The sequence below is a fragment of the Pelodiscus sinensis genome, chromosome 3 (genome assembly GCF_049634645.1).
Source record: "Pelodiscus sinensis isolate JC-2024 chromosome 3, ASM4963464v1, whole genome shotgun sequence".
NCBI classification, from domain to species: domain Eukaryota; kingdom Metazoa; phylum Chordata; order Testudines; family Trionychidae; genus Pelodiscus; species Pelodiscus sinensis.
The window spans coordinates 43070263-43095531 of NC_134713.1; the positions used below are offsets into that span (position 1 = coordinate 43070263).

Consider the following 25269-nt stretch of genomic DNA (forward strand, 5'->3'; position numbering starts at 1 on the left):
GGCAGGGCCAGAATGAAGGGATTTTAGTGTCTGCAACCCAGGGCCCTGGACTAAGAGGGCCTCACAAAAAAATCTCTCGACCACCAAAAGTGCAAATCTTTTTGTGGGTTCCCTTTAGCCCAGAGCCCTGTACTGCAGTCACTAAAGCTACTTTCTTAGGCTAGCCCAATCCACAGCTGGTACCTTGGACAGGATAGTCCAGTGTTCTGAGGCAATAAGCATTCGCTCTCTCTCTCTCTCTCTCTCACTCTCTCTCTCAAGTGTAGTTAACTGGTTCTTGCTCATGACCTAACTGATTTTCTAGAGAGACGATGTGTAGTAAATCTAATCTAGCGGTAGTTAAGTAATATGTTTGGTATAAACAACGAGTCTGGTGGCTCTTTAAAGACTAACAAATTTATTAGGTTATGAGAGCATAAGCTTTTGTGAGCTACAACCATGTCCTCAGAAGGAAGGAAGGAAGACACAGAGATGAAACTGTGACATCAGTGCTAATTAAATCTGAATGGATGTGGCTCATCTCCAATAGTGGTGAAAAGGTTGGTGAGAATACTTATTAGTTAAAATTGAGAAAGATGGAATTAATATGAGACTAGAAACTGGATAAAGAATTGGTTAAAGGGGAGACTAAGGTAGGTCATGCTGAAAGGTGAACTGTCAGGTTGAAGAGAAGTTACTAGTGGAGCTCCTTGGTAATTGCTTTTGGAAATAATTTAAAAAGGTGGGATTATGCTAATGAAATTTCTAGATTTCACAAAAGTTGGGAGGTATTCTCTTTATGGAGGAGGGCTGTAATATCTTACTGAAAGATTTGGACATCCCGGAAAACTGGAATAATAGAAATAGGATTACATGTAATAATGTATTTAGGGGCTAATAAAAATAGTTGCTATAAAGAAGGGACTTAGTTGATGGAAAAGAGGAGGTGAAAAATGCAAATATATTGATTACAGCATGACTATGAACCACCAAAGTGATGCAGCTGTGAAAAAGGATAATGCAGTCTTAGGTTCTGTCAGGAGCAGTACTTTAGTTTTGTCTTTACTGTCCTGGAGAGGCATAAGGATCTTGCACAAAATGGGTTTTTTGCACACACAAAAACATATCCACACTGCTTGTGCAATAAGAAACTGAAGAAAATATGCTAATGACTTATGCTAATGAGTCCCTCATATTTTCTGCCAGAAGAACTCACAGTGAAGACAAAGCCTTTCAGTAAAGAGGAGGAAGTATGAATACTGTTATACAAGATATGGGTGAGACCTCACCTGGAATACTGTGTGCAATTCTGATCACCCATATTTCAGAAAGAGGAACTCAAACTGGAAGAGATGCAGAGAAGAACTTCTAGGATGATCAGAGGAATGGAGAACATAACTTTTGATAGGGCACTTTAGGAGCTTAGCTTGTTTAGCTTAATAAAACTGAGGGGAGATATGATTGCTCTCTACACATTTATCAGAGAGATACATCAGGAAAGGAGATGAGTTATTTGAGTGAAGGGCCAATATAGGTACAAGCATAAATTGGTACAAACAGTCCATAGATAAGTTTAGGCTTGAAATTAGAAAAAGGCAATTTTACATCAGAGGAGTGAAGTTTGGGAATAGCATTCTTTGGAGACCTAAACACTAACTCGTTTCAGGGCTGAGCTTGAAAGTTTATGGAGGGGATGGTATGATTAGTTTGCCTACAATGGCATATGACCCAACCATGACTGCAATTAGCAAATATCTCCAACAGCCTAACATGGCACATGAGATGGGGAGGTCTCCAAGAGAATTCTTTCCAAATGTTTGCCTTGTGGGTTTCCTCCATATGCTCAGAATCTAACTGACCACCATATTTGAATCAGGAACGATTTTCCCCAGTTCAGGTTGGCAGAGACCCTGGGGAGTGTGGGTGGGTAGCCTTCCTCTGCCACATGAGATATAGGTCACTTTCTGTTTTGAATTTTAGTAAATGATAGCTTCTCTGTAACTTGAATTTTTAAAATCAAGATTTGCAGACCTCAGCAACTGAGCCAGAGGTAATGGACCTATAGGAGTTGGTCAGTGAGGTTGTATGGTGTGCGATTTAGAGTAGGTCAGTCTATGTGGGAATGATGGACCCTTCTGCCCTGAAAGGAATTTTCTTCCAGGACAAATTGGCAGTGAGTTTAGAGGGTTTGACTTTGAGCATGGAGTGTGGGGAACTTGCTGGGATTGTTTGACTATCTCTCACTTAATCAGATCCTGACTATATCTCACTTAATCAGATCCCTGTCACTGCAGGGGGGTTAGCATAAGTGCACCTTCATCCCTCTTATTCTCTGTCTGTGACACTTCCTAATTTAGTCTCCTGTGACCTATAAAACTTTGGTGTGATTAAGGTTGCTGGCTTTGGAGTAGGAGGTGGATGGTGTTGGGCCCCTGAGATGTACAGAAGTCAGACTATATGAACTGGTGGTCCCTTCTGATGATCAGTTATTCTGAAATAATGCTGCTGTGTAGACATAGCCTAAATAACCTGATTTTCAGATGTGTTAAGAACCCCTAACTTCCATGCAAGGTGACAGGAGCTACAAGTGTTCAATGCACTGAAAATAAGGCTAATTTTAGTCAGCAATGTATGAAAATATTGGCCTTACTTAGGGCTTCTGTAATCTTATAATTAAGTTTAAAATGTTGGTTGCCATGTTTGTTTGTTTTTACAATTTGCTGTCTTTCCTGCTGGTTAGGCCATAGGTTTTAGTCATTAATACAGCTGGACAGAAAAAAAAACATGGAAAATTGAGTTTTAACAGAAAATCAAAAATCAAAATATTTTAGTTTGGCAATGCCAATGAGGTATTTCAAATGCCTTGTAATTCATGTGCCTTGTGTTCCCAATTCCCTATGGGATAGGCTCCCTGCTCCAATGTCTCCTTGCTTGGTTGGAGAAAATAGTACATTGTATCAATTTCATGCCTGCAGTGCATTGTGGGAGATTTTGTCCAGCTGGAATGAGAAGCATGGCCCTTACAGAAGAATGGGAGTATTGGGCAGTTAAACTCCAATGTCCATAGGATTTCTTTTGTGAGATGAAAACTGATTTTTTGTTTTATTTGAGAGAATTAAAGTTTTCTGAGGAAATCAAAATTAAATAGAGAAAGGAGACACTTTTCCCAAAATCATTCATTTTATAAAAAAAAGTCCATTGAAAACAATTTTGAGAAAAATTTTTAAACTAGTCCTATTACTGAAAATCAATATTTCTAGTTTTGATTCTGAACAGAGACACTCATAAACCCTCTCTCCTTTAATATTTATTAAGCACTTATCACTTTGTGCTTTACCCTCATCTTATTGACATCAGTGCTATAATTGTGTAAATTAATTGTCTTCAGTGGAGTGATTCCTGATTTATGGTGAGAAAGGGAAGGACTGAGAGGACAAGTAATTCCCTGTCTGTAGATCAAGCTGGTTTTGTAAAGTAAAAAAATAAGAAGAAACCAGCACTGGAAAGTGTACTTTAAAGTAAAATAAATGTATGGGAATCATTCATTGATTCATATGTATAAGTTTAATTTTTCAAACAAAGCTGTGATGTAATTTTCTTTTGAGCCAGAGACTTTAATGCTGTCCCCCTAAGGTAAAAAAAAATTCCAGGCAACTAGGAATGGAAAACAGGATTTCCTATTTGTTCCATAGCTAAAATTTTAATTCACTTTATAGTAAAAGCCCAAATTTGGCCCGAGCCAACACCAACAAAAAAGTTGTATTAGCCTCAAAGTTGTTACAAACAATGGGGGGAAAATCTGGACATGGAGAATGAAGGCACATTAAAAATAGGCATGAATAGTTCCAGAAGTGTTCTAGCTTTTTTTGCTTTTTTTTTTTAACAAAAATAAGTTGAAAGGTGAAAGGTAAAGCATAATTTGCTCTCCGATCTGAAAACTGGTATCTGGAATGAAAGTGTCATTAGAGAAAGTTTAATCTCAAAAGTTCTCATTTTTAATGATGCTGTGAAATGCTGGGTCCAGCAACCACTGGAAAGTATGTAAAAAGAGAATAATTTCAGGAGGGATGAGCAAAGCACAGTTGGGTGGCAGTTCAACACAATATGTTGTTATCCTGTTATTCTTCCCTTGATAGGAAAGCAGAAAAGGCAAAATTTGTGAAGAGTTCCACTATCATCTTGTAATGAATGGTATCTTCTGACCTAATTTAGGAAAAGTTGCTATAGTGAATAACTCAAGGGATGCCTCTGCAAATGTTATTCATTTTGTTAAAACAAACTCCTGGAATGTACCTTTTGGACACTGGACTTTGCTCTGTACAGGACTCAAATACCATATGTTTTTGCACAAGACATCTGTGTTGCACTGCATTTCTGAGAAGCACTCAACCTGCAGCTACCTTTTTGTTTGGATTCGTGTAGCTGTTAACCTTTGTCTACTAAAGACTTCTTCCACCCACACCCATTTGCCAGCAATGGGCCTTTAAAACATAAGGCCTTCTGAACTGTTCATTATGTATGCATGTTCTACTGTTCTACAGACACCACCAGAGTTGCAGACTGAGGCTGATTGGTGAACTGGATTCACTTTTTCCTTGCTTTGTAAAGGGTTGTGCTTTTTTATGCCTTTTCTTTAATAAACGTCTTCTCCCTAGTGCCTTTCACTGGTTCATTGATCAGTTAGATACCTGTATATACGAGGTACTGCAATTGTTCTCCAAGGCAGGTGGGGATGTTTTGTGCACATGCCCTCACGAGAGCAGACACCTACTTTGACACCAGCAACTGACGACTCCAAATAGTTACAATTCACAGGATGATGCCGCAAATCAAGTCATCACCACTTTGACCTATGATCCCTCTCAGACAAACTAGCAATTGCTTCCTGGAGGGTTATAATCAAAATGTAATTTAATGTCTCTCAAGGAGATTTTCTTCATAAATAACAAGCCCTCTTCTTGAGGGACATTGTCAGATAGTAGAGCTGAATTCTGCTACCAGGTTTCAGTCTTTTTTACATCATAGTCTTTAACCTTGGAAGCCTATTCCTTTTTCACTCCAAGCCACTAATCCAAGAATCTGAGATACGAACTTTTTGGGGAAAAAAAAACCATTCCTACTCCTAGTGTTTGAGTTTTGTTCAAGAAGAATATTTTATCAGGCAACAGATTATTTACTTAACATTCCAACATAGAGAGCTGAAGATATTTTCCAGCTATATTTACTGATGTTACAAACTAGCACAATTTAGGAAAGTCAAAGTTAATATACAATTCAGTTATTAACTTATGTCCATGTTGAAAATTGAGATTCCAGCCTATAGAGCTCTGACGGCACAAAGGGGTTTTTTAAGCTTCCTTTGTCTCTGTGGAGTGAGGGAGCCCTGGCATCCCTTCAGCACAGAATCACATGAGGGGGACAGGAGAAAGTGTGGCTGGGATGGCCTGTGCTCTGAGTGGTGTAAAACTTGCAACTGCACTACAAATGAAAGCCAATAATCTTAGCATTTCACACCCTTCCCCGCATAATTACAGCCTGACCTTGGGAAATGCTGCATACGCCCAATGGATGCGAAGTGCGTGGGGCTCGTTATGGCAGGTGCTGTTTGTCACCTGATAGGATCAGGCAACGGTCAAGGAGCACATACTGAGACCTCTGCTGGAGAGCTGATTTGCCCTAATTCTGACCTCGGTGACAGTTGCCGATTCTTCCTCTAATTTTTTCCATTCATGTGCACGATAGATTTTGTTATGTGCACTGAGGCATGTGCTGATGAGCCCCATGACTAGAAACCCATGTTGCTGGCTGTGAACACTCTGCTAATCAGCTGGGTGGTATTTAAATTAGGGGTGTTAAAAGGCAGTTATTTAGGTAACCACATAACTGCTGAAAATCTCATAAAAACATAAGAATGGCTATACTGGGTCAGACCAAAGGTCCATCTAGCCCAGTAGCCTGTCTTCTAACAGTGGCCAATGCCAGATGCCCCAGAGGGAGTGAACAGAAGAGGTAATCATCAAGTGATCCCTCTCCAGTCATTCATTTCCAGCCTCTAACAAACAGAAGCAAAGGACACCATTCCTACCCATCCTGGCGAATAGCCATTGATGGACCTTACCTCCATGAATTTATCTAGTTCTTTTTTGAACCCTGTTAAAGTCCTGGTCTTTGCAACATCCTCTGGCAAGGAGTTCCACAGGTTGACTGTGCACTGCATGAAGAAAAACTTCCTTCTGTTTATTTTAAATCTGCTGCCTATTAATTTCATTTGGTGACCCCCTAGTTCTTATGTGCTGCAGGCTCTTCTGTATAAAGTTTATACTGTAGAACCCACAGCACAGCCAGCCCTCCAGGAACAGAGTCCACTCCTAGGGAGAGCCAAAAGCACAGGATGGTGGATGCCAGAAGCTATATCAGAGGCAGCAGTGTGGGGGCAGCTGCCAGCTCCCAGCTGTGCTTCCAGCTCCTGGCCCTGCTTACAGGGAGCTAGTATCTGCCCCGCACTGCCACACAAGCACTCAGCTTACATAAACACTGATCAAAAGCCCCAAAAGTAAAAAGTTAATATTTTGATATTGCTTTATTGACTATCAATTTGCTCCATACAACTAAGTCACTGCATACATGAAAAAACTTTACAGGGTTTTTTCAACTAGCAGCAAAATCTCTTCCGCAAAAAGAATCAGAAGATGATATGCAAATGTGAGCACAATTTGCATATCTTCTTCTGCAAAAAAAAACCAGCACTGTAGCTGTAGCCTCAGAGTATCCTTTATCATAGCATCTGAGCACCAAAAAAAAAAAAAAAAAACCCATCATAAAACAAGCAGTGTAGAAAAACTAGCCTGCCACTGTGAGTCGCTAATGTGATTGGAACTATAGACTAAGTTTACAAATTTATCATATTACTTTTATGGCCTCACTATGCATTGTCAAATGGCTATGTTGGCTGAGGATTTTCAGCAATAAGAATGCATTAAATATGCAGCTGTGTGTATATATACTGTATGCATTCTATTGACATAGTCTTTTCAGGAAATATATTAAATACTGAAAGAGGAAAACATCTTTTGTTTTAAACCCAGTCAACACTGGAAAAGAAAAACATTATTTCTTTACATCTGTATTCATCTACAGAAAAAATAATCTGGGATAATATGCACTCAGTAACATGTTTGTTTGGTTTTCATTTTGTATCATAGAAAAAGCTCAGTTGTCTTCTTCTTAGGCCAAATTCTTTCCTGGTGCTTCTGTGCTTTACTAGGAAAGGTACACTCCATGAAAACTCCATGAAAACTCATGAATTGAATTGTTGAATTGTTTTTATTTATTTATGCTCACAGTCCTGTCCTTACCAAAGGCTAACAGGAGTGGACAGTTGAAGGGGTTTCTACAAATTATATGTTGTGAAACAAGACCTTACTGTACTATTATATGACAAAGCTATGGAAAACTAACCCAAGATTTTCCAAAGGGTGGCTAAACACAAGCAAGAATCTTTTCCCTAAATTCTTCATCCTTCAGGAGGGAAAAATCAAATGTAAAGAGTTGTGGAAGGAAGGCACACAAAAGCGTGAAAGTAAAAACAAAAATGGAAAAAACTAATAAAGAATGGATCAGGTCAACAAAAGAAAAAAATGAGAAAATAAAAATGCTAAGACCAAGCACAAGACTTTAGCAAAATTCTTGGCTATAGCTGTAGTCTGGTTTGAGGATATGCAGAGCCCCAGGTTACGTCTAGATGGCAAGCTTCTTTCAGAATAAGCTTTTCCAGAAGAGCTCTTTCAAAAAAGCATAATTCTAAAGAGAGCGTCCAGACGGCAAAAGTGCAATGAAAAAATGATCTGCTTTTTCAAAAGATAGTGTCCACACTGATTGGACACTATCTCACATTTAAAGCCACCCAGAACCAGTTCAGACAGGGCATTAGGTCAGCAGTTGCTCTGGGTGCTAGTGCCTAAGGCTAGCTGAGAGATATGTGCTTAAAGGGACCCCCCCGGACAGCCGCTTCTCTGCTTTTTCTGTGTGCTTGCCTACCTCTCCAAGGGTCAGTAAAGCTTTTGCAGTGTGTGCTGTGGTTGCGCAGCTTTTGAACATAAGAGCATATTCCTTGACATTGAGATGGAGCTGCCCGTTGGCGTGCGAAGGCCCCATGCAGCCATGTGGCAGTTTCTGCAGGCTGCCTTCATGGCCCTGGATGAGCTCAACACAGAGCTCATCATTGAGACCCTCTGCCTAGGTGCGGGAGCAATGTCCTTGCAACCGTACCCCACAATGGAGAGACAGTTTTGGAGGTTGGATACCAGTTCTGACTGGTGAGACTGGCAGGTCATGGAGTGGTGGGACAAGCAGCAGTGCCTCCATAACTTCTGAATGTGGAAGGTCACCTTTATGGAGCTGTGTGCCTGGCTTGCCACTGCCTTTCAACAATGGGACCCCCAGATGCAACCTGCCAGCCCCCTGGAGAAGCGGGTCGCCATTGCCATCTGGAAGCTCACCACGCCAGACAGCTACCGATCTGTGGGCAACCAGTTTGGCATGGGAAAGTCAGTGGTCAGGGCCCGCCTCTCCCCTGGGGGAGGGAGGGCGGAGTTCTGGAGAGGAGGACACTAAGGAAAAGGTGGTGGGGGTGCAGGGGCTGGCCTCAAGGTGGGGAGGAAGCCATCGTCGGGGGGTTCTGCAATCCCTCCCTCACTCAACCCTGTGTGGGAGATGGCCTCCTAGGGGGAGGCTCCTGGGATATTTGGTGCGGAAGGACGAGGGGGATTCATGGACCTCCCAAGGGCTCACCCTCCTGCTCTGATTCTCTGTTTTGTATGTTTCGTTCTCTCCTCTGCAAGTGGTGAGGGACATCAAATCTGTCCTGATGCACAGGGTCATTCTCCGGGAGATCTGGACCCCATCATGGCCAGATTTGCTTGGGCTTCTCCAACTGCGGAGAGGCCATCCATGGAACTCATATTCCCATCTGCACACCAGTTCATCAAGCTGCCCAATACATCAGCTGCAAGAGCTATTTCTCCATGGTGCTGCAGGCCCTGGTCGACCACTGTGGACAGGTCACAGACATTTTCATTGGGTGGTCGGGCACAGCGCACAATGCCCACATTTTCAGGAATTCCAGCCTTTACCACAAGCTGGAGGCTGGCACATTCTTATCCCAGCATGACTTTCAAGTTGGAGACGTGCAGATGCCACTGTGCATAGTGGGGGATGCAGCCTACCCCCTTAAGCTGTGGCTGATGAAGCCATACATTGGCCACCTGGACCCCAGCATGGACCAATTCAATGCCTACCTAAGCCGGGCCCGCATGCAGGTGGAATGTGCCTTCGGGTGCCTGAAGGTGCGGTTCAGATGCCTCCTGACCCACTTTGATGTGTGGGAATATAACATCCCAAAGATGGTTTCAGCCTGTTGTGTTCTCCACAACATCATGGAGAGGAAGGGGGAACCTTCCTACCAGGGTCAGGGCCAGAGGCCAGCAGGAAGGGAAGGGCCTTTGAGCAGCCACACATAGCTACCATCCGCTAGGGCCATCAGGTGGGGGTGCACATCCAGGAGGTTCTGAGGGAGAGTTTCTCTCAAGGACCCCAATAACTCTCCCCAGGGCCTTCCCACTAGGGGCCTGTGCCTTGCCCTCCTTATAGCTTTTCCACTACAGCCCCACCCTTCCCCGTAGAGTCATACAGACATCAGTTTTGTGTTAAAAACAAAGAACTGCATTTTTTTCATAAAACAGTATCTGGAGAGAAGGGGGGCTGAGAACATGGATAGGGGCAGGGGAGGAAGGGGGCTTAGGGCTGGGAATGGTGTGGCTTGAAATGCCTCCTGAGGTCCAGGGACCTCAGCGACCTTGGGGCGGGTGGGACCTGGGACAACAGGGGCATGGACAGAAGGGGGGGCTAGAGTGGGATCAGGCATGGCAGGGGCAGGGGGAAGAGGGCATAGGCATGGCAGAGGGCAGAAGCAGGGTCAGGAGGAGCAGGAGTGGGGGGGGAAGGAGCAGGGACAGGATCCAAGTGAGCCATCATTTCTCTGATGGTGGCTCTGCTTTACAAGCAGAGCCTGCATTTGGCGTCATCCCGCATCTTCTGTGCCAGGGTTTGCTGCATGTCCCGGAGGATGGCCACATGCTGTCTCAAGAGGTCTTCCTAGACCCTCCTGCACTGGTGGCTCCCCCAAGGTAAGGTGGCTGCCTCAGCTGGCAGTGATCGCTCCTTAGCAACGGCTGGTCTGGCTGTGAAAAATAAAGAGGGAGAGGCGGTCAGTCATCCATGCAAACACTGTCCCTGAGGCCATGCCCTCCTCCATGAGCTGGAAGCAACAGTCCTCGGACCATAGGACAGTGATGTCCCGGGAACAAGGCCATGTGTGGCCTACACCAATGGGCCCTGCCCCACAGAGGCCCCGAGGTGCCCAGGGGACCATGCTTCCCACCCTTCTACCCCATCTCATGGACAAGCAGGCAAGGGAAGTGTTCATCCACACTAGGCTCCCATGGGCAGGAGAGGGGCCTAGACCAGCCTGGTCTTCCATAGGGGCTGCACATACACCTGCCCCTGGCAGCACTTTCCGTAGGAGCAGGTGGTGCCTCTCACATGCAGGCATGGCCGTGTGCTGTGTGTAGCACTCCTCAGTCTGTATGTGGCTGTGCATGTGCCCTTGTGCACAGCCTGCTTCCAGCGGTGGGTGGTGGTGGGATGGCATCCCCCAGGGGTCAGACGTGTGTGTGGTGTCCCCACAACCTGTGAGCAGGAGCTTGGGGGTACTGTGAGACTGTTTCCAGAGGCCACATAGCATGGACTGGTGCAGCACTGGTGCAGCACGTGCTTCCACGTGCATGGAGTGCAGCACGATGTCCAGGCCGAGCAGGCCAAGTGATAATCATACCCCATCTCCTCTGCACCCACCTCCCCTGCCGTGAGTGTGTGTGAAGAATTGAGAGCACTCACCTGATGATCCCTCCCCATCCTCAGAGGATGCCTGGGAAATATCCAGACCTTGGGGTACCAGCTCTAGAGTGAAGGTGACCATGCTGGCCATACCCCTCCTTCTTCTGTAGCTCATCCTCCTCTTCTTTCTCCTCCTCCTCAGCAGGGAGCTTCAGGCAGGTGTGGAGAGGCATCTCTAGCCCCAAGTCCACCACCAGAGATGGGAAAAGGCTGCACCACCACCCCTAGATTCTGTGGAGCTTGTTGTAGTAGAGGCAGGAGTGGGGTCCTGCCCCAGAGTGAGAGTTGCACTCCCTTGCCCTAGCATAGCCTTATCAGAGCTCTTTGACCTTGCTCCTCACTTGTTCTAGGACAGGGATTCCCAACATTTTTCGGTCCCTGTACCCCCTTGGCTTTTAGTAAACCTTCCTATACCCCCTATTCAATATGAAAGGAAATAAATTTTAGACTCTAGAATCCACAATTTTTTTCACTAACACTACTACTTTTGGAATATTTCAATTAGGACAATCTAGTTATTTACCAAATATTCCCCATACCCCCCTTGACAAGCTTCTCATACCCCCTGGGGATACGTGTACCCCAGATTGGGAACCCCTGTTCTAGGGATTGGGGGTGGTGACCGCTTGCAGTGAGAGTCTCAGCCATATATGTTGGCATTGTGCTGCCGGGAGCAGAGATCCTGGAGCGTCTCCTCCTCACTCCACACCTCCAGGAGGGACAGGATCTCTGCCACAGAACACAATGGTGCACACCTCTTCTGGCCCCTGGCTGGGTCCTGGAAGCCCTGGTTTTGCTCCCTGTGAGGGCCAGGGGTATCTTGGGGGGCTTATGGCTGAGCCATGGGTCAAAATTCCTGTGTCAGTCAGAGCCAAATGGTGAGGTGGGCCAGCTTCCTGCCACAAGACTTGTCCAAGGTTCCTGCAGCTTTAAGAGTTCTCATTAGTTTGGATGGAGTGGCCAGTGCACCTGTGTTATTTCCTGGAGGCTTCTTTTTTCAAAAGAACTCCCTCTTCCATGTCCATGTGCCTTTTTCCAAGCTTTTTCAGAAAAGGCATGCTTCCTTGTAGAAAGAGGTTTGCCACTGTCGGAAAAAAACCTCTGTTCTTTCACCTGTTTGACAAAAGAACGTGATAGCAGTGTGGACACAAGTATTGTTTTTCCAGAATAATGGCCGTTATTCCCGAAAAATGCTGCAGTGTAGACATACCCCCAGAGTTAAGCCAGCAGGAGAGAGAACAGGGGACCAGGCTGTGAATTATCACCCTCTCTTGTGCTGCAACTCTTAGAGAGTAAGTATCCAACTTACAGCTGTCAGAGAATGGGAATTCTGTTGTGCAAATTTCAAAATGTGGTTTTTGTTCAGCTTCATAAGAGAATTTCCATACAAGAAAATTTAGAGGTGAGGGAGGAGGGAAATGAAATATGTAAAGTGTTTTGATTTTGATGGAATTGTATTCTTCAGTGGAAAGTGATCCCATGAACGTTTTTCTTACACATTCTAATCCAGTTTCTCCTGCCCCATTGTTCCAAGAGAACTCGGAGAAAGAATTGCCATAGCACTAGAGTTAGCTAGCACGTTATGCTGCATGACATTTAAGACTGGTCTTATATCATGTAAGAATTGGCCTTTTACAATAACAGGCTTCTTAATTTGTCATAATTCCAGGAGGTGTCTCTTTAATATCTGGTGTGTTGCCTGAAGTGTAGCCAGTGTATTTCAAGTTTTATCAGTATAGCACACTAGCTTAAGAGGCAACTAAGCAAGCTTTTTAATGCATCTTCCTCTTTTGCATTTACTTTTCTTCCGGGATGGCTGTTCTCCAAGGGGATATCTAAGAGCAGATATAAAGTGAAAGGTATAATCTTTATAGCTCAGGTACATAAGAATGGTCATACTGGGTCAGACCAAAGGTCCATCTAGCTCAGTAGCCTGTCTTTCAACAGTGGCCAGTGCCTTGTGCCCCAGATGGAATGAACAGTACTGGTAATCATCAAGCGATCCATCCACTGTACCCATTGCAGCTTCTGACAAAAAGAGAGTAGGGACACCATTCATATCCATCCTGGCTAATAAGTCTATCAATGGATATCTTCCATGAATGTATCTAGTTCTTTTTTGAACCCTGTTAAAGTCCTGGTCTTCACAACATCCTCTGGCAAGGAGTTCCACAGGTTCACTGTGTATTGTGTGAAGAACTACTTCCTTCTGTTTGTTTTAAAATTTTACCTATTAATTTCATTTGGTGACCCCTAGTTTTTGGATTCTGGGAACAAGTAAATAACTTTTCCCTTTTTCTTTCTCTACACCAGCCATGATTCTATAGACCTCTGACATATCCCTCCCATTAGTATCTTCTTTTCCAAGCTGAACAGTCCCAGTCTTCTTAATCTGTCCTCATTTGGCAGCAGTTCCAGACCCCTCATAATTTTTGTAGCCCGTTTCTGAATTTTTTTCAGAAGGTATCTTTTTTTTGAGATGAGGCAAACACAGCTGGTACCATGGATGTATAAGCGGCAATACAATATTCTCTGTCTTATTCTGTATATAAGCTGTGTCTAGACTGGCCAGTTTTTCCAGAAAATCAGCCGCTTTTCTGGAACTTGCCAGCTGTCTACACTGGCCGCTTGAATTTCTGGAAAAGCACTGACTTCCTATTGTAAGAAATCAGTGCTTCCTGTGGAAATACTATTCTGCTCCCATTCAGGCAAAAGTCCTTTTTGCACACAACTTTTGCACAAAAGGGCCAGTGTAGGCAGCTCAGATTTGTTTTCCGCAAAAAAGCCCCGATCGTGAAAATGGCAATCGGGGCTTTTTTGCGGAAAAGCGCGTCTTGATTGGCACGGAATTGCGACTGGCTAAGGATGTGAAGGATAACAAGAAAGGTTTCTACAGGCATGTTAACAAGAAGAAGGTGATCAGAGAGGGTGTGCGGCCCCTAATGGATGAAGGAGGTAACCTAGTGACAGATGATGTGGGGAAAGCTGAAGTACTCAATACTTTCTTTGCCTCTGTATTCACGGACAAGGTCGGCTCCTGGACTTCTGCGCCAAGTGACGCCAGATGGGATGCAGATGGACAGCCCATGGTGGGTAAAGAACAGGTTAGGAACTATTTAGAAAAGCTAAACATACATAAATCCATGGGTCCGGACTTAGTGCATCCGAGGGTACTGAGAGAGTTGGCAAATGTCATTGTGGAGCCTTTGGCTATTACCTTTGAAAAGTCGTGGAGATCAGGAGAAATCCCGGATGACTGGAAAAAGGCAAATGTAGTGCCCATCGTCAAAAAAGGGAAGAAGGACGATCCAGGGAACTATAGGCTGGTCAGTCTTACCTCGGATCCTGGAAAAATCATGGAAGGGATCCTTAAGGAATCCATATTGAGGCACTTGGATGAGAGGAAAGTGATTAGGAATAGTCAGCATGGATTCACAAAGGGCAAGTCATGCCTGACCAATCTGATTAGCTTCTATGATGAGGTAACTGGCTCAGTGGACATGGGGAAGTCAGTGCTATATACCTTGACTTTAGCAAGGCTTTTGATACGGTCTCCCACAATATTCTTGCCAGCAAGTTAAGGGATTGTGGATTAGATAAATGGATGGTAAGATGGATAGAAAGATGGCTAGAAGGCCGGGCCCAGCGGGTAGTGATCAATGGCTTGATGTCAGGATGGTGGTCGGTTTCTAGCAGAGTGCCCCAAGGTTCGGTTCGAGGACCGGTTTTGTTCAATATCTTTATTAATGATCTGGATGAGGGGATGGATTGCACCCTCAGCAAGTTTGTGGATGACACTAAGCTGGGGGGAGAGGTAGATACGCATAAGGGCAGAGATAGGGTACAGAATGACTTAGACAAACTGGAGGATTGGGCCACAAGAAATCTGATGAGGTTCAACAAGGACAAGTGTAGAGTCCTGCACTTGGGACGGAAGAATCCCAAGCATAGTTACAAGCTGGGGACCAACCGGTTAAGTAGTAGTTCTGCAGAAAAGGACCTGGGGGTTACAGTGGATGAGAAGCTAGATATGAGTCAACAGTGTGCCCTTGTAGCCAAGAAGGCTAATGGCATATTAGGTTGCATTAAGAGGAGCATTGCCAGCAGATCCAGAGATGTCATCATTCCCCTTTATTCGGCTTTGGTGAGGTCGCATCTGGAGTATTGTGTCCAGTTCTGGGCCCCCCACTACAAAAAGGATGTGGACGCATTGGAGAGGGTCCAGCAGAGGGCAACCAAAATGATTAGGGGGCTGGAGCATATGACTTATGAGGAGAGGCTGAGGGACTTGGGTCTGTTTAGTCTGCAGAAGTGAAGAATGAGAGGGGATTTGATAGCAGCCTTCAACTTCCTGAAGGGAGGTTCCAAAGAGGATGGAGAGTGGCTGTTCTCAGTAGTGACAGATGGCAGAACACGGAGCAATGGTCTCAAGTTGTGGTGGGAGAGGTCCAGGTTGGATATTAGGAAAAACTATTTCACTAGGAGGGTGGTGAAGCACTGGAATAGGTTACCTAGGGAAGTAGTGGAGTCTCCATCCCTAGAGGTGTTTAAGTCTCGGCTTGACAAAGCCCTGGCCTGGTTGATTTAGATGGGATTGGTCCTGCCTAGAGCAGGGGGCTGGACTTGATGACCTTCTGAGATCTCTTCCAGTTCTGTGATTCTATGATAAGCGGATGGGTTGATGAGAGAATATGATCTTGGTAACTAATTGACCATTCATTTTCAGTGGGAAATATGTCCATGGAGGGATGATAGGAGTTACTATAGAGAATTTCTGGGTGTCTGGCTGGTGGGTATTGCCCACATGCTCAGAGTTTAGCTGATTGCCATATTTGGGGTCGGGAAGGAATTTTCCTCCAGGGTAGATTGGCAGAGACCCTGGAGGTTTTTCGCCTTCCTCTGTAGCATGGGGCGCAGATCACAGCTGGAGGACTCTCTGCATCTTGGGACCTTCAAAGTATTTGAAGGCTTCAATATGGGAGATATAGGTGAGAGGATTATTCTAAGAGGGGTGGGTGAGATTCTGTGTCCTGCACTGTGCAGGGGGTCAGACTAGAGGATCATAATGGTCCCTTCTGACCTTAAAGTCTATGAGTCTATGAGTCTATAATCTGCCTGTATGCCTCAAATTGTGGCAGGTCCGCCCCTTTGGCACTCGCATTCCTGCCCCGCCGCTGCTGCCTTCCTTCCGCTCGCTCTCCGCCAGCGGCTGCAACTCTGGAAAGTAACTTGGGCTTCGCTGCACAGGCCCGCTCGCTCACTGGCCCGGGGACGATCCGGTTTGAAACCCGCCGCCGGCCGCGTGGCCCTCGGGGGTAAGCGGCGCGGGATCCAGAGGAAGCGGCAGCGAAGCCCGCGCGCTCAGCGACCCGCCTCCCACCCACGTCCCCTCCCGCCACACCTGTTGCGCGGGCCAGCCGGAGTCCGCAGGGGGCTGGGCTCGGTGCGCTCTGCCGAGGCGGCGCCCGCTGCCCAATCGCCGGGCGGAGCTGGCAGCTGGGCGCTGTTCCGCCACCAGCGGTGCTGAAACCGGCCCGAGACTCCAGCCGGCGTGTGCGTCGCCTGCGCTCGACTCCGGCAGCCCCACGCGCACCATGAGCTCGCTGCTGTTCCTCGGTAAGTTCTCCCGGTTTGGGCGTGCTCGGGAGGAGGCACAAACTGCTGCCGGCCAGCCGAGTTCTGCAGCTCCTCCGCCTGCACCGCCCGGCCCCTCCCTGGCCCGGCCTCACCTGCAGACTCCCCGCAGCGCGCAGGGGCACGGCACGCTTGTGTGCACGGCTCTCTCAGGGATTGGCCCCTCCCTGTGCCCGAATCGCTCCGCTGAGGCACCCCCGCTTGGTCACCTCCCGCCTGAGCTGGCCGCGGTTCTGACTACAGCTCCCGCCTGGGCACGGGATGGGGACTGCTCGTTTTTAGCAGGGAGCAGCCTGGCTCTCTGGTGAAAAGCAGCTTTCCCTTTGGGACCCAGAGGGCTCACTCTGAGCACAGGGATCTAGTCGAGCCAGCCCTTGCTAGCAGCGTGGGCAATAACAGAACATCGTCAAATAGCACCTTGAAAACGGGGCATGGACTTGAACTGAATACAGCGGAGTGTCCGTCTCCCCCCCCCCCCCCCCCCCCCCTAGATCTGTATTTGGTCCTTTCTGGTTTGAGAAGTCTGGTCAAATCCGCTCTCTCTGGTGAGCATGTCTGTGAAGTGAGTCTAATTCTCTCCACACCATTGTTTGATGCTTCGTGTGTCAGACGACTTTCCCTTTCCCTTCTTCCTACCTGGTTTGATCCCTTTTTTTATTGATTCCTGCTGCTGCTGGACAACCGTAAGGGATGGATGAGCGCTCACTTCACCCTCTCGGGCTTTGCTTTGCTGAATATGGCCCCTAACAAACTTATTCGAGCCCGGCCCTGGCAATAGTCTCAAGTCTGTAAATACGGCGCAGGAACCAGCGTGTTGTTTTGTGACCTAGCTTGAGCACTGATAAGAAAGTCAGTCATCAAGAAGACCTGCAAATGGGAACCCTTGTCTGAACAAACAGACCTTGTTTGCTGAGTGGAAAGCGTAAGTGCAGGTAGTAAGGACAGTTATTGACATTTCCCAGGGGATGTGAATGGAAAAAGAAAAATCAATGAATATAGGAAGCTGATAGAAGAGAATAAGATGACATAAATGCTCCTATGCATTTAATTCTTTGTTCCTGTTCATTTATATCCTTCAGTTTCCCATTGTGTATAACAGTATTATCAAAGCCATTTAATTTCTTATTCTGCTGGAAAAACTTTTTTAAAAATGAATAAGTCTAGCAGCACCTTAAAGACTAACAAAACATGTAGATGGTATCACAAGTGTTTGTGGGTACAACCCACTTCTTCAGATGACTGGAGTATTGAAAGTCCAGATCCAAGCATAAATAAGATAGAAATCAAACTTGTAAATGAAGTTAAGGTCCAACCCTTTCTTGTGTATTTGGCTTGTGGAATTGGTCTGAAACAACACTCTGACTTTGAGATCCATTAATGAGTGCCCGGGCAGGTTAAAGTGTTCTCCAACAGGTATCTGTGTGTTGTCTTTCTCATGATGCCATCTACTTGTTTTGTTAGTCTTTAATGTCCTGCTAAACTATTTTTTAAAAGTTTTTCCAGTTACAGACTAACTCTGCTGTTTATAACAACATTCCCATTAATTATTTGTCTGAGCTCTAGCTTCAGAATTCCTGTCTAGATTTTTATGTCTGCAATATTCTTCCCTTTTATAGCCTACCTTCCTTTTTTCTGTGTCACTTTTGTATAGCTAAAGTATTGGGCAAAGATTCAGGAGATCTAGATCCAGTTCTGTCAGAGATTTCTTCTGTGACTTTGGGCAAGTAATTTAATTTCTCTGTGACTCAGTTTCCTATCTTTAAGTTGGACACAACATCATTTCCTTTCTCTAGCCTTCTGATTAAATTGTAAATTGTTTAGGGAAAGGCCAGTCTGTTACCACATGTATGCACAATACCAGGCACAATGAAATATGGATTTTGTTTGAGGTCTTTATGTGCTACTCTGATATACATCATATTAATTGCATTAGTTGTAACCTAGCTCCACTTCTAAAAGAAGTTGTAATCTAGCTCCACTTCTAAAAGAAGTGGTTCACTAAGAGAAATGATTGCTGGTGGGACAGTCTGCATGAATATCTAAAATATCTGGAGTCCACTACTAACCATCCCAACCACTACAGGCTGCACAAATGCAGAAAGAAATTAATAAAATGAGGTGGGTGTATTGCACTTCAGAAAGCTACTGGCTCAAACATTTCAGAGTACAGTGGAGAGCTGCCGTCATTAGACATGGCAAAGCGCTTTAATGGGGTGAATGGCTTTAAAGGTTTTGATTTTGAAAGGGCAGCTCAGTTTAATAGGCACCAGAAGAAACTCTGAGCTGGTACCTGGCTGTTCCCTGTTCCCAACTCACAGCTGTTCATGTGCAAGGAACAGTTCTGAAGGGCTAAATCAGCAAGAGAGGGATTAAAGACACAGAGCCCACATTCACAGAGCTTTAGTGGTGCAGAACACAGTCAGAGACTTAACTTAAGATTCCATCACCCCAACAGCGGGAACAGGATAATGTAAAAATTGTCCATTCATTTAGACCCCCCTTCCCAGAGGAGTTTCTGTCATCTTGCATCGTCACTGGCTTATCCCATCAAAGTGGGCGACAAGTGCTTTCAAATCGGCAATGGGTCTAAATGCACAGGTACAAAGGACTTCACAACTGGAAAGACCAATATGAATAGACCTCAGGATCACAGCTGCTATATATGTCAGTTGAAGTTATCCCTTGTCCAAGGGCCAGGCTTGGGTTCCTTGAGACTGAATAACAGCTGCAGAAAAATGACTGAATGGGCTGTACTGAGTGGAATAGCTATCCTGGCTATGAGCTCAGACTGGATCCAGTAGCTGGGAAGGTTGTACATAATTGGGTGATTATTCCTTTTCTCCATACCAGCTGGATTAGCATTAAGATAAAAGTATGTGACATCTCTAATGAGATATTAAATGTTGATGCACCTGTCGGTGATGGCAAGTTAAATGTTAATGCTCCCTGTAGTAATAACAATACCTCACAGCAGAGCACCATTTTCACAATGCATGACATTATCATTAAGCAGAAGAAATTGCTTAAAATTGTTCTCTTAGGCTATGTCTACACTGCAAAGCTATTTTGGGATACCAGAGTATCCCAAAATAGCTATCCCATGTCTTAACAGCAAGCCCGTTATTTCGAACTTGCTATTCTGACATCCCTGTAAACCTCATTCCACGAGGAATAAGGGATTTTGGGAATAGTGGGTTATTTCTAAATTTGGCACTGTGTAGAGAGCACCAAATTTAGAAAGAAGCTATTTTGAAATAAGATCGAAATAGGATACACAACTTGAGTAGCTCAAATGGCAAATCTTATTTCAAGCTGTTTAAACTCCTTTTGACAATGATGGTATTGTGGCTGGGGCAGATTATCACCTAGAAAGTGCCAGCTTCAACTTTCAGTCATCTGTGCACAAATATGTGCAGTGTAGATGCATTCTAACTGAACCTTGCTAAATGTGTGAAAGTCATCCCAGTGCAGAGTGCCTAGGCAAGCCCCTAGATCACATTCCTTGTCCTTTTACCACTGCTGAGGCTAAGGACCACAGAGCATTCTTTGAATGCCCATATAGAATTCCATGAATGTCACCTGGAATGAATAGTAATCGCTGATCCTCTGAGGAACTGCTAGTGAAACCATTCCCATAAAGCCTCTTGCCCGATCAAGCCCTAAATTAATGTCTGAAAGTTAATTTAACAGAAGAATTAAAACATGGTACCGTAGTAAAGGCAGTTTTATCATAGGAATGCTGATTAAAACATTAACCCAGACCTGTCTCTTCTCTTCCACTAAGGTCAATCTAATTTCCTGTTGATAAGATAAGCAACAGGAACCATTTAGATATAAACCTCTGCCATGCAACTGATACCTCAGTCTTCAGTTTTGCAGTTCAAAAATGGGCTTAAAGTTCAGTGCATTTGGTGATGCTGAAAAATAATTTGAAATTTTGTTTTTGCCAACATTCATGCATTCCCCCAAAAATATATATAGAAGGAAACATTGTGGCTACGTCTAGATGGCAAGCAGTACTTTTGAAAAAGCAAGCTGCTTTTTCGAAAGAGAGCGCCCAGGCATTCTGGATGCTCTCTTTCGAAAAAGCCCTCTTTGCATTCAAGGATGCCTTTTTTCGAAAGAGCACTTTCGAAAAAAGGCATTCTTCCCTGTGAAATGAGAAGTACTGCCATTAAAAAAAAAGCTGCGTTCTTTCGATTTAATTTCGAAAGAACGCGGCTATAGTCTAGACGCAGGTAAAGTTTTTTCGAAAAAAGGCTTCTTTTTTTGAAAAAACCCTGCAGTCTAGACACAGCCTGTATGTCATAAAGAAGTAAACTGTATCATCTTCCAGTTCTACAGCTGTCAAAAATCTTTAATATTGCTTGATATGTTTATCCTGTAGCATCTAGCGTTAGCAAACAGCAATGGAAGTGAAATTCAGTGCTCCTTTGACTTTTATACTTGCCCTTTAGTTTAACCCTTCATTTAAGGACTGCAATGCCTTTATATGTCTGTATTGCTATGGACTGATGAACTGACAAAGAAAGTATTACAGGCAGTCCCCGGGTTACATGGATCCGACTTACATCGGATCCCTACTTACAAATGGGGTGAGGCAACTCCGCACTAGCTGCTTCCCCGCAGCAGACCAGGGAGACGCGAAGCTAGCGCCTCCCCCAGCAGACCAGGGAGATGCGGAGCGGCTTTTCTCAGCAGATACTTCAGCTTGAGAATAAAGGACTGAGGGAAGTGAGGTGTGGGAGAATAAAACTGAGCTCTGGAGAAATGTTTGGCTGGAGTTTCCCCTACAATATGTACCAGTTCTGACTTACATACAAATTCAACTTAAGAACAAACCTACAGTCCCTACCTTGTACGTAACCCGGGGACTGCCTGTACTTGGAAGCTTGTGTAATGTTTTTTCTGTTGGGCAAGACAGAAGATCTTGGGTCAAATTCTGGGCTCACTTATACCAACACAAATATGAATAACACAGCTGAATACAATTAGATTTACCCTAAGAGCTCCCATTAGGTCAAACTTAAGGCACTGGAGTTGCATCAATGCAAAGTCAGTAAATGCATCACCGTAATTGTTTAGGGTTTAGAAGAACATTACAAAATTTTGTACATTGCTAAGTAATAAAAAGCTAACTAGTTCTTTTGCCATGACATACAATCTACAATAAATTACATTATACAATTCAAAGCACAAATGCAAGGAGGCAAATATTTACTTGTAGTACCAGCTAATCATTATTGTCTTCTTTTATCCAGTATTAGTTGTATACTTCCAAAACACGTCTGCTTCCCAGACCACTGACTGCCTGCATCTGAAAGAGCAATGCATTCGTGCTGCAAATGGATGCGAAAGTGTCTGGAACGTAATTGAAGATGCCTGTAATATTTCAGGTAACAGATACAATGTATACTGTAATTATTTTTGTTTTATATCAATACAACAAAATTATTTGCCCATATTTTACATTTAATTCTGGTCTCACAGGAATGTAGAACTGGAGTGACTTCACTGGTGCAAGGAGATTCCATAGGTGTAAAAATTGTGCATATGACAGCAGAATCAAAGATAACTGCAGGCCTAGGAATTTCAGGATCAGGCCTATAATTGGGAAGTTTTCAGTTTCACTCCTAGAAACTCATTTTCAATGCACCAAATGCGGTTTCAGAGATCAGAATGTGAACCCCACTCAAGTTTAATCCACAGGGAATTTTGCTGAGATAAGAGCTGAGTAAAAACTTAAATAGCCATTCCAGAATTTAGCCCTCAGAATTCTAAACTTGAGAATCATTTTCCAATAAAATATCATCTTTGGTAATTCAGCAATCATGTAGTAGTACACTTCAGGCAACGTATTTGTCACCTAGAATAATTTTGAAGTAATATTAGAACATGAAAGTAAATATATTCTGACAAGCCTAAAAGAAATAGGCAGAGGTGTCATATTAATGCTGCTAGTTAACTTGCATCAACATGTCAGAATGAATCATTTCTGGGGAATGGTAACACGAAACATTGCAGGTGCTGAATATGACTTACCTTCCTTCAATTGTTTAATGTATAACACAGATTTTCACCCACATGAGAGCAGGAAATCAGTCTCACTGTGCTGTTTATTACCTGAAGGAACAGGAACATCATTATTATAAACAGTTTAATACTTACTACAGGATTGTTTATACACATAAAACACACATACATATTAAAGCCAGCAACAAGATTATTTGAAAATATTTTCAATGAAGAATGATGTTTTAAGTTAAAACTTTGATGGAACATTTTCATGTATTGAAAATCTTTGATATTTTTGAAAAAAAAATGGGAAAAAATGGCAGAGAAATACTTTGGTACAAAACAATTACCATTTCACCAGTTCAAATATATATGACTAGTACAACAAAAGGTTGATGGAGCTTTATTCTAGGTACATCTTATTCTAATAAAATACCATTAATTTGCTATTGGGGGAGACGCACGTAATATTTGTCTTAATACTATTAGTAATACAGTTAGCCTGAAACTCAGCCTAATCTCTGTTTTAAAAATTCTGGAACTTTTTAATAGCTCAGGTCAAAAAGTTCTCCCCTCTTTCTACTTATTATATTTTTGAACCAACCACATAAAATCCCTTCTGAATCATTCAACAACCTATTTCTTTTTAAATCTATCCTAAAAACTCACTTCTTCTGTGAGGACATTCAGTGTTAGCTCTCTTAGTATAGTGGATTTGGAGAAAGAGAATAAAAGATGGGGTGGTATGCTATATAAACTTCATTTGCATGGTCTGGAGTGATCTTCATTGCTGATAAATGGTAAAACTATGAGTATGTGCAAAGACTTAGCCCTACCAGTGACATAAAACATCACACATCAAGGTATTTCTTTGTGAACTAGATTTAGGACCATATTTTGTCCTTCATTTCTGTTTAAACTTCTTTTGACAATGATGGTATGCTACATGTGGCTGGGGCAGATTATCACCTAGAAAGTGCCAGCTTCAACTATTTTTCAGATGTCTTTCAGTCATCTGTGCACAAATTGTGTGAGAATGAGAGAGAGTCAAAAAAAATAAAGCTAAATCATTAGTAGGTGCTCAAGCTGAAATGATGCTTAGATTTCTAAATCAAAGAGCATTTTTCAAAGTGACCCTGAAATATATATAATAGTTGCAATGTTTTATCTTCAGCTGATCAGTGATAAAAGGAACAAGGATTTAAAAACAGCATCAAAATATGTAGCATACTCATCCCACTGCTGAATCAACATCATTTATATAAACACAACAGCACTGAGAGTAAACGTGCTGTATACAGAGTCTGCTTAATCCATTTTTGTCATATGATTTTTGACTTCACTAGAGTCTGGATTTTGCTCAGACATCTGACAGCTCTATCAGCTTTAGCTATCATCTTCATGCTAGCTGAATGCCTTACAGATATTACTCGTGGCCAAAAATATCCCTAGTGCTCTCCTTTAACTCTCTTCCTGCCTCTCAAGAGGCTAGGGTTTGGAGATATTTTATCTTCGTCATCATTATTCTGGGAAGGCTATATGGATTTCACATTTGCTGCTAGATGCACTAATGCCAAGCCATCATACTTGGTACTTGTGCTATGAAGCTTTATACTTGAAAGCCAGCTAGTGAGAAGTCTGAGTTTTCTGCTCCTGCAAGTCTCACCTTTCTCACTCACTCTTCAGTTGTTTCTGGTGAGTACAATTAGCATTATAGACACCTGCTTTTGAGACAGTGATCTCCGGGATACTATAAATCCCTTTTAGTGGCTAGGAGATAGATTTGCAAAGGTATTTAGTGCCTAACAGTGAAAATAAATCCTTATGGATACACTTTTAGAAGTGCCCACGTCTCATTTTTAGAAGTGATTAGGTATTTTGGAGACAAAGTGCTGTCGACTTTCAGAGGGATGGAGGCTTCAAAGTGCCTAAGTCAACCTTGAAAACGGAGTTTAAGTTGCTAAATCATTAAAGCACTTTTGAAAAAATATTATTCCTGCTGGGATTTATAACAACGACTAAGCATACTAGGCAACTAACAATGGGAGTTAGGCACCTACCCTGAAAAGGTGTTTTTGTAAATGTCACTAGATAGCTATTTGTATCTTTAGGTGCCGATGTACATTTTTAAATCTTGTCATAAGTCTCCTTTATCCCAAACAAATTTACTTTGAGGAAAAGTATGGATCATTGCCTAGTTCTGGCTGGAGTCCACCACAAACTGGTTATTTTTAAACTACAGACCTTTTATTTGACTGGAGTCCACATTGCAGAAATCCTGAGAGAGTGCACTATATCCTTTCACTCCATAGTTGTAGCCCCTAAAGCTGAGAGTCCACTTTTAACTTAAATGAGTTTCTCACAGTCTCCTTCCTCTATTCCTACTGTGACCACAAATTGTAGCTGTTTTGTTCCACTGTGTCCTCTGTCACTGGTGGTCTTCCTGTTGGGATCCAGCCCAGAAATGTTTGCTTGGTTACCATCACTGTAGAGCCACTAGTGAATCTGACCTAATAAGTATACTGTATTTTTAAGCCAAAAATATAGTAAAGTATGTTCAATTTCTGTCAAAAGTAGTTGTAACAAACACATTACATGCCATCAAAATGAAAATTTATAACAGACATTTTGGCAATAGATCAAAAATATGCATGAGCGTAAATGAAGGCAGAAGTATACCCATACTTT

At 43.6% G+C, this 25269-nt stretch overlaps 1 protein-coding gene across 1 annotated transcript in view; it reads left to right on the forward strand.

The window, feature by feature from the left end:
* Window positions 1–19146: 19146 nt before the first annotated feature.
* The window catches only part of GFRAL (GDNF family receptor alpha like), a 29832-nt gene continuing 23709 nt past the window's right edge, over window positions 19147–25269 (forward strand). Inside the window, exons 1-2 of the mRNA XM_075923161.1 lie at window positions 19147–19164; window positions 21794–21962. Coding sequence (XP_075779276.1) covers window positions 19147–19164; window positions 21794–21962 — 187 coding nt within the window. The remainder of the gene's footprint in view (window positions 19165–21793; window positions 21963–25269) is intronic.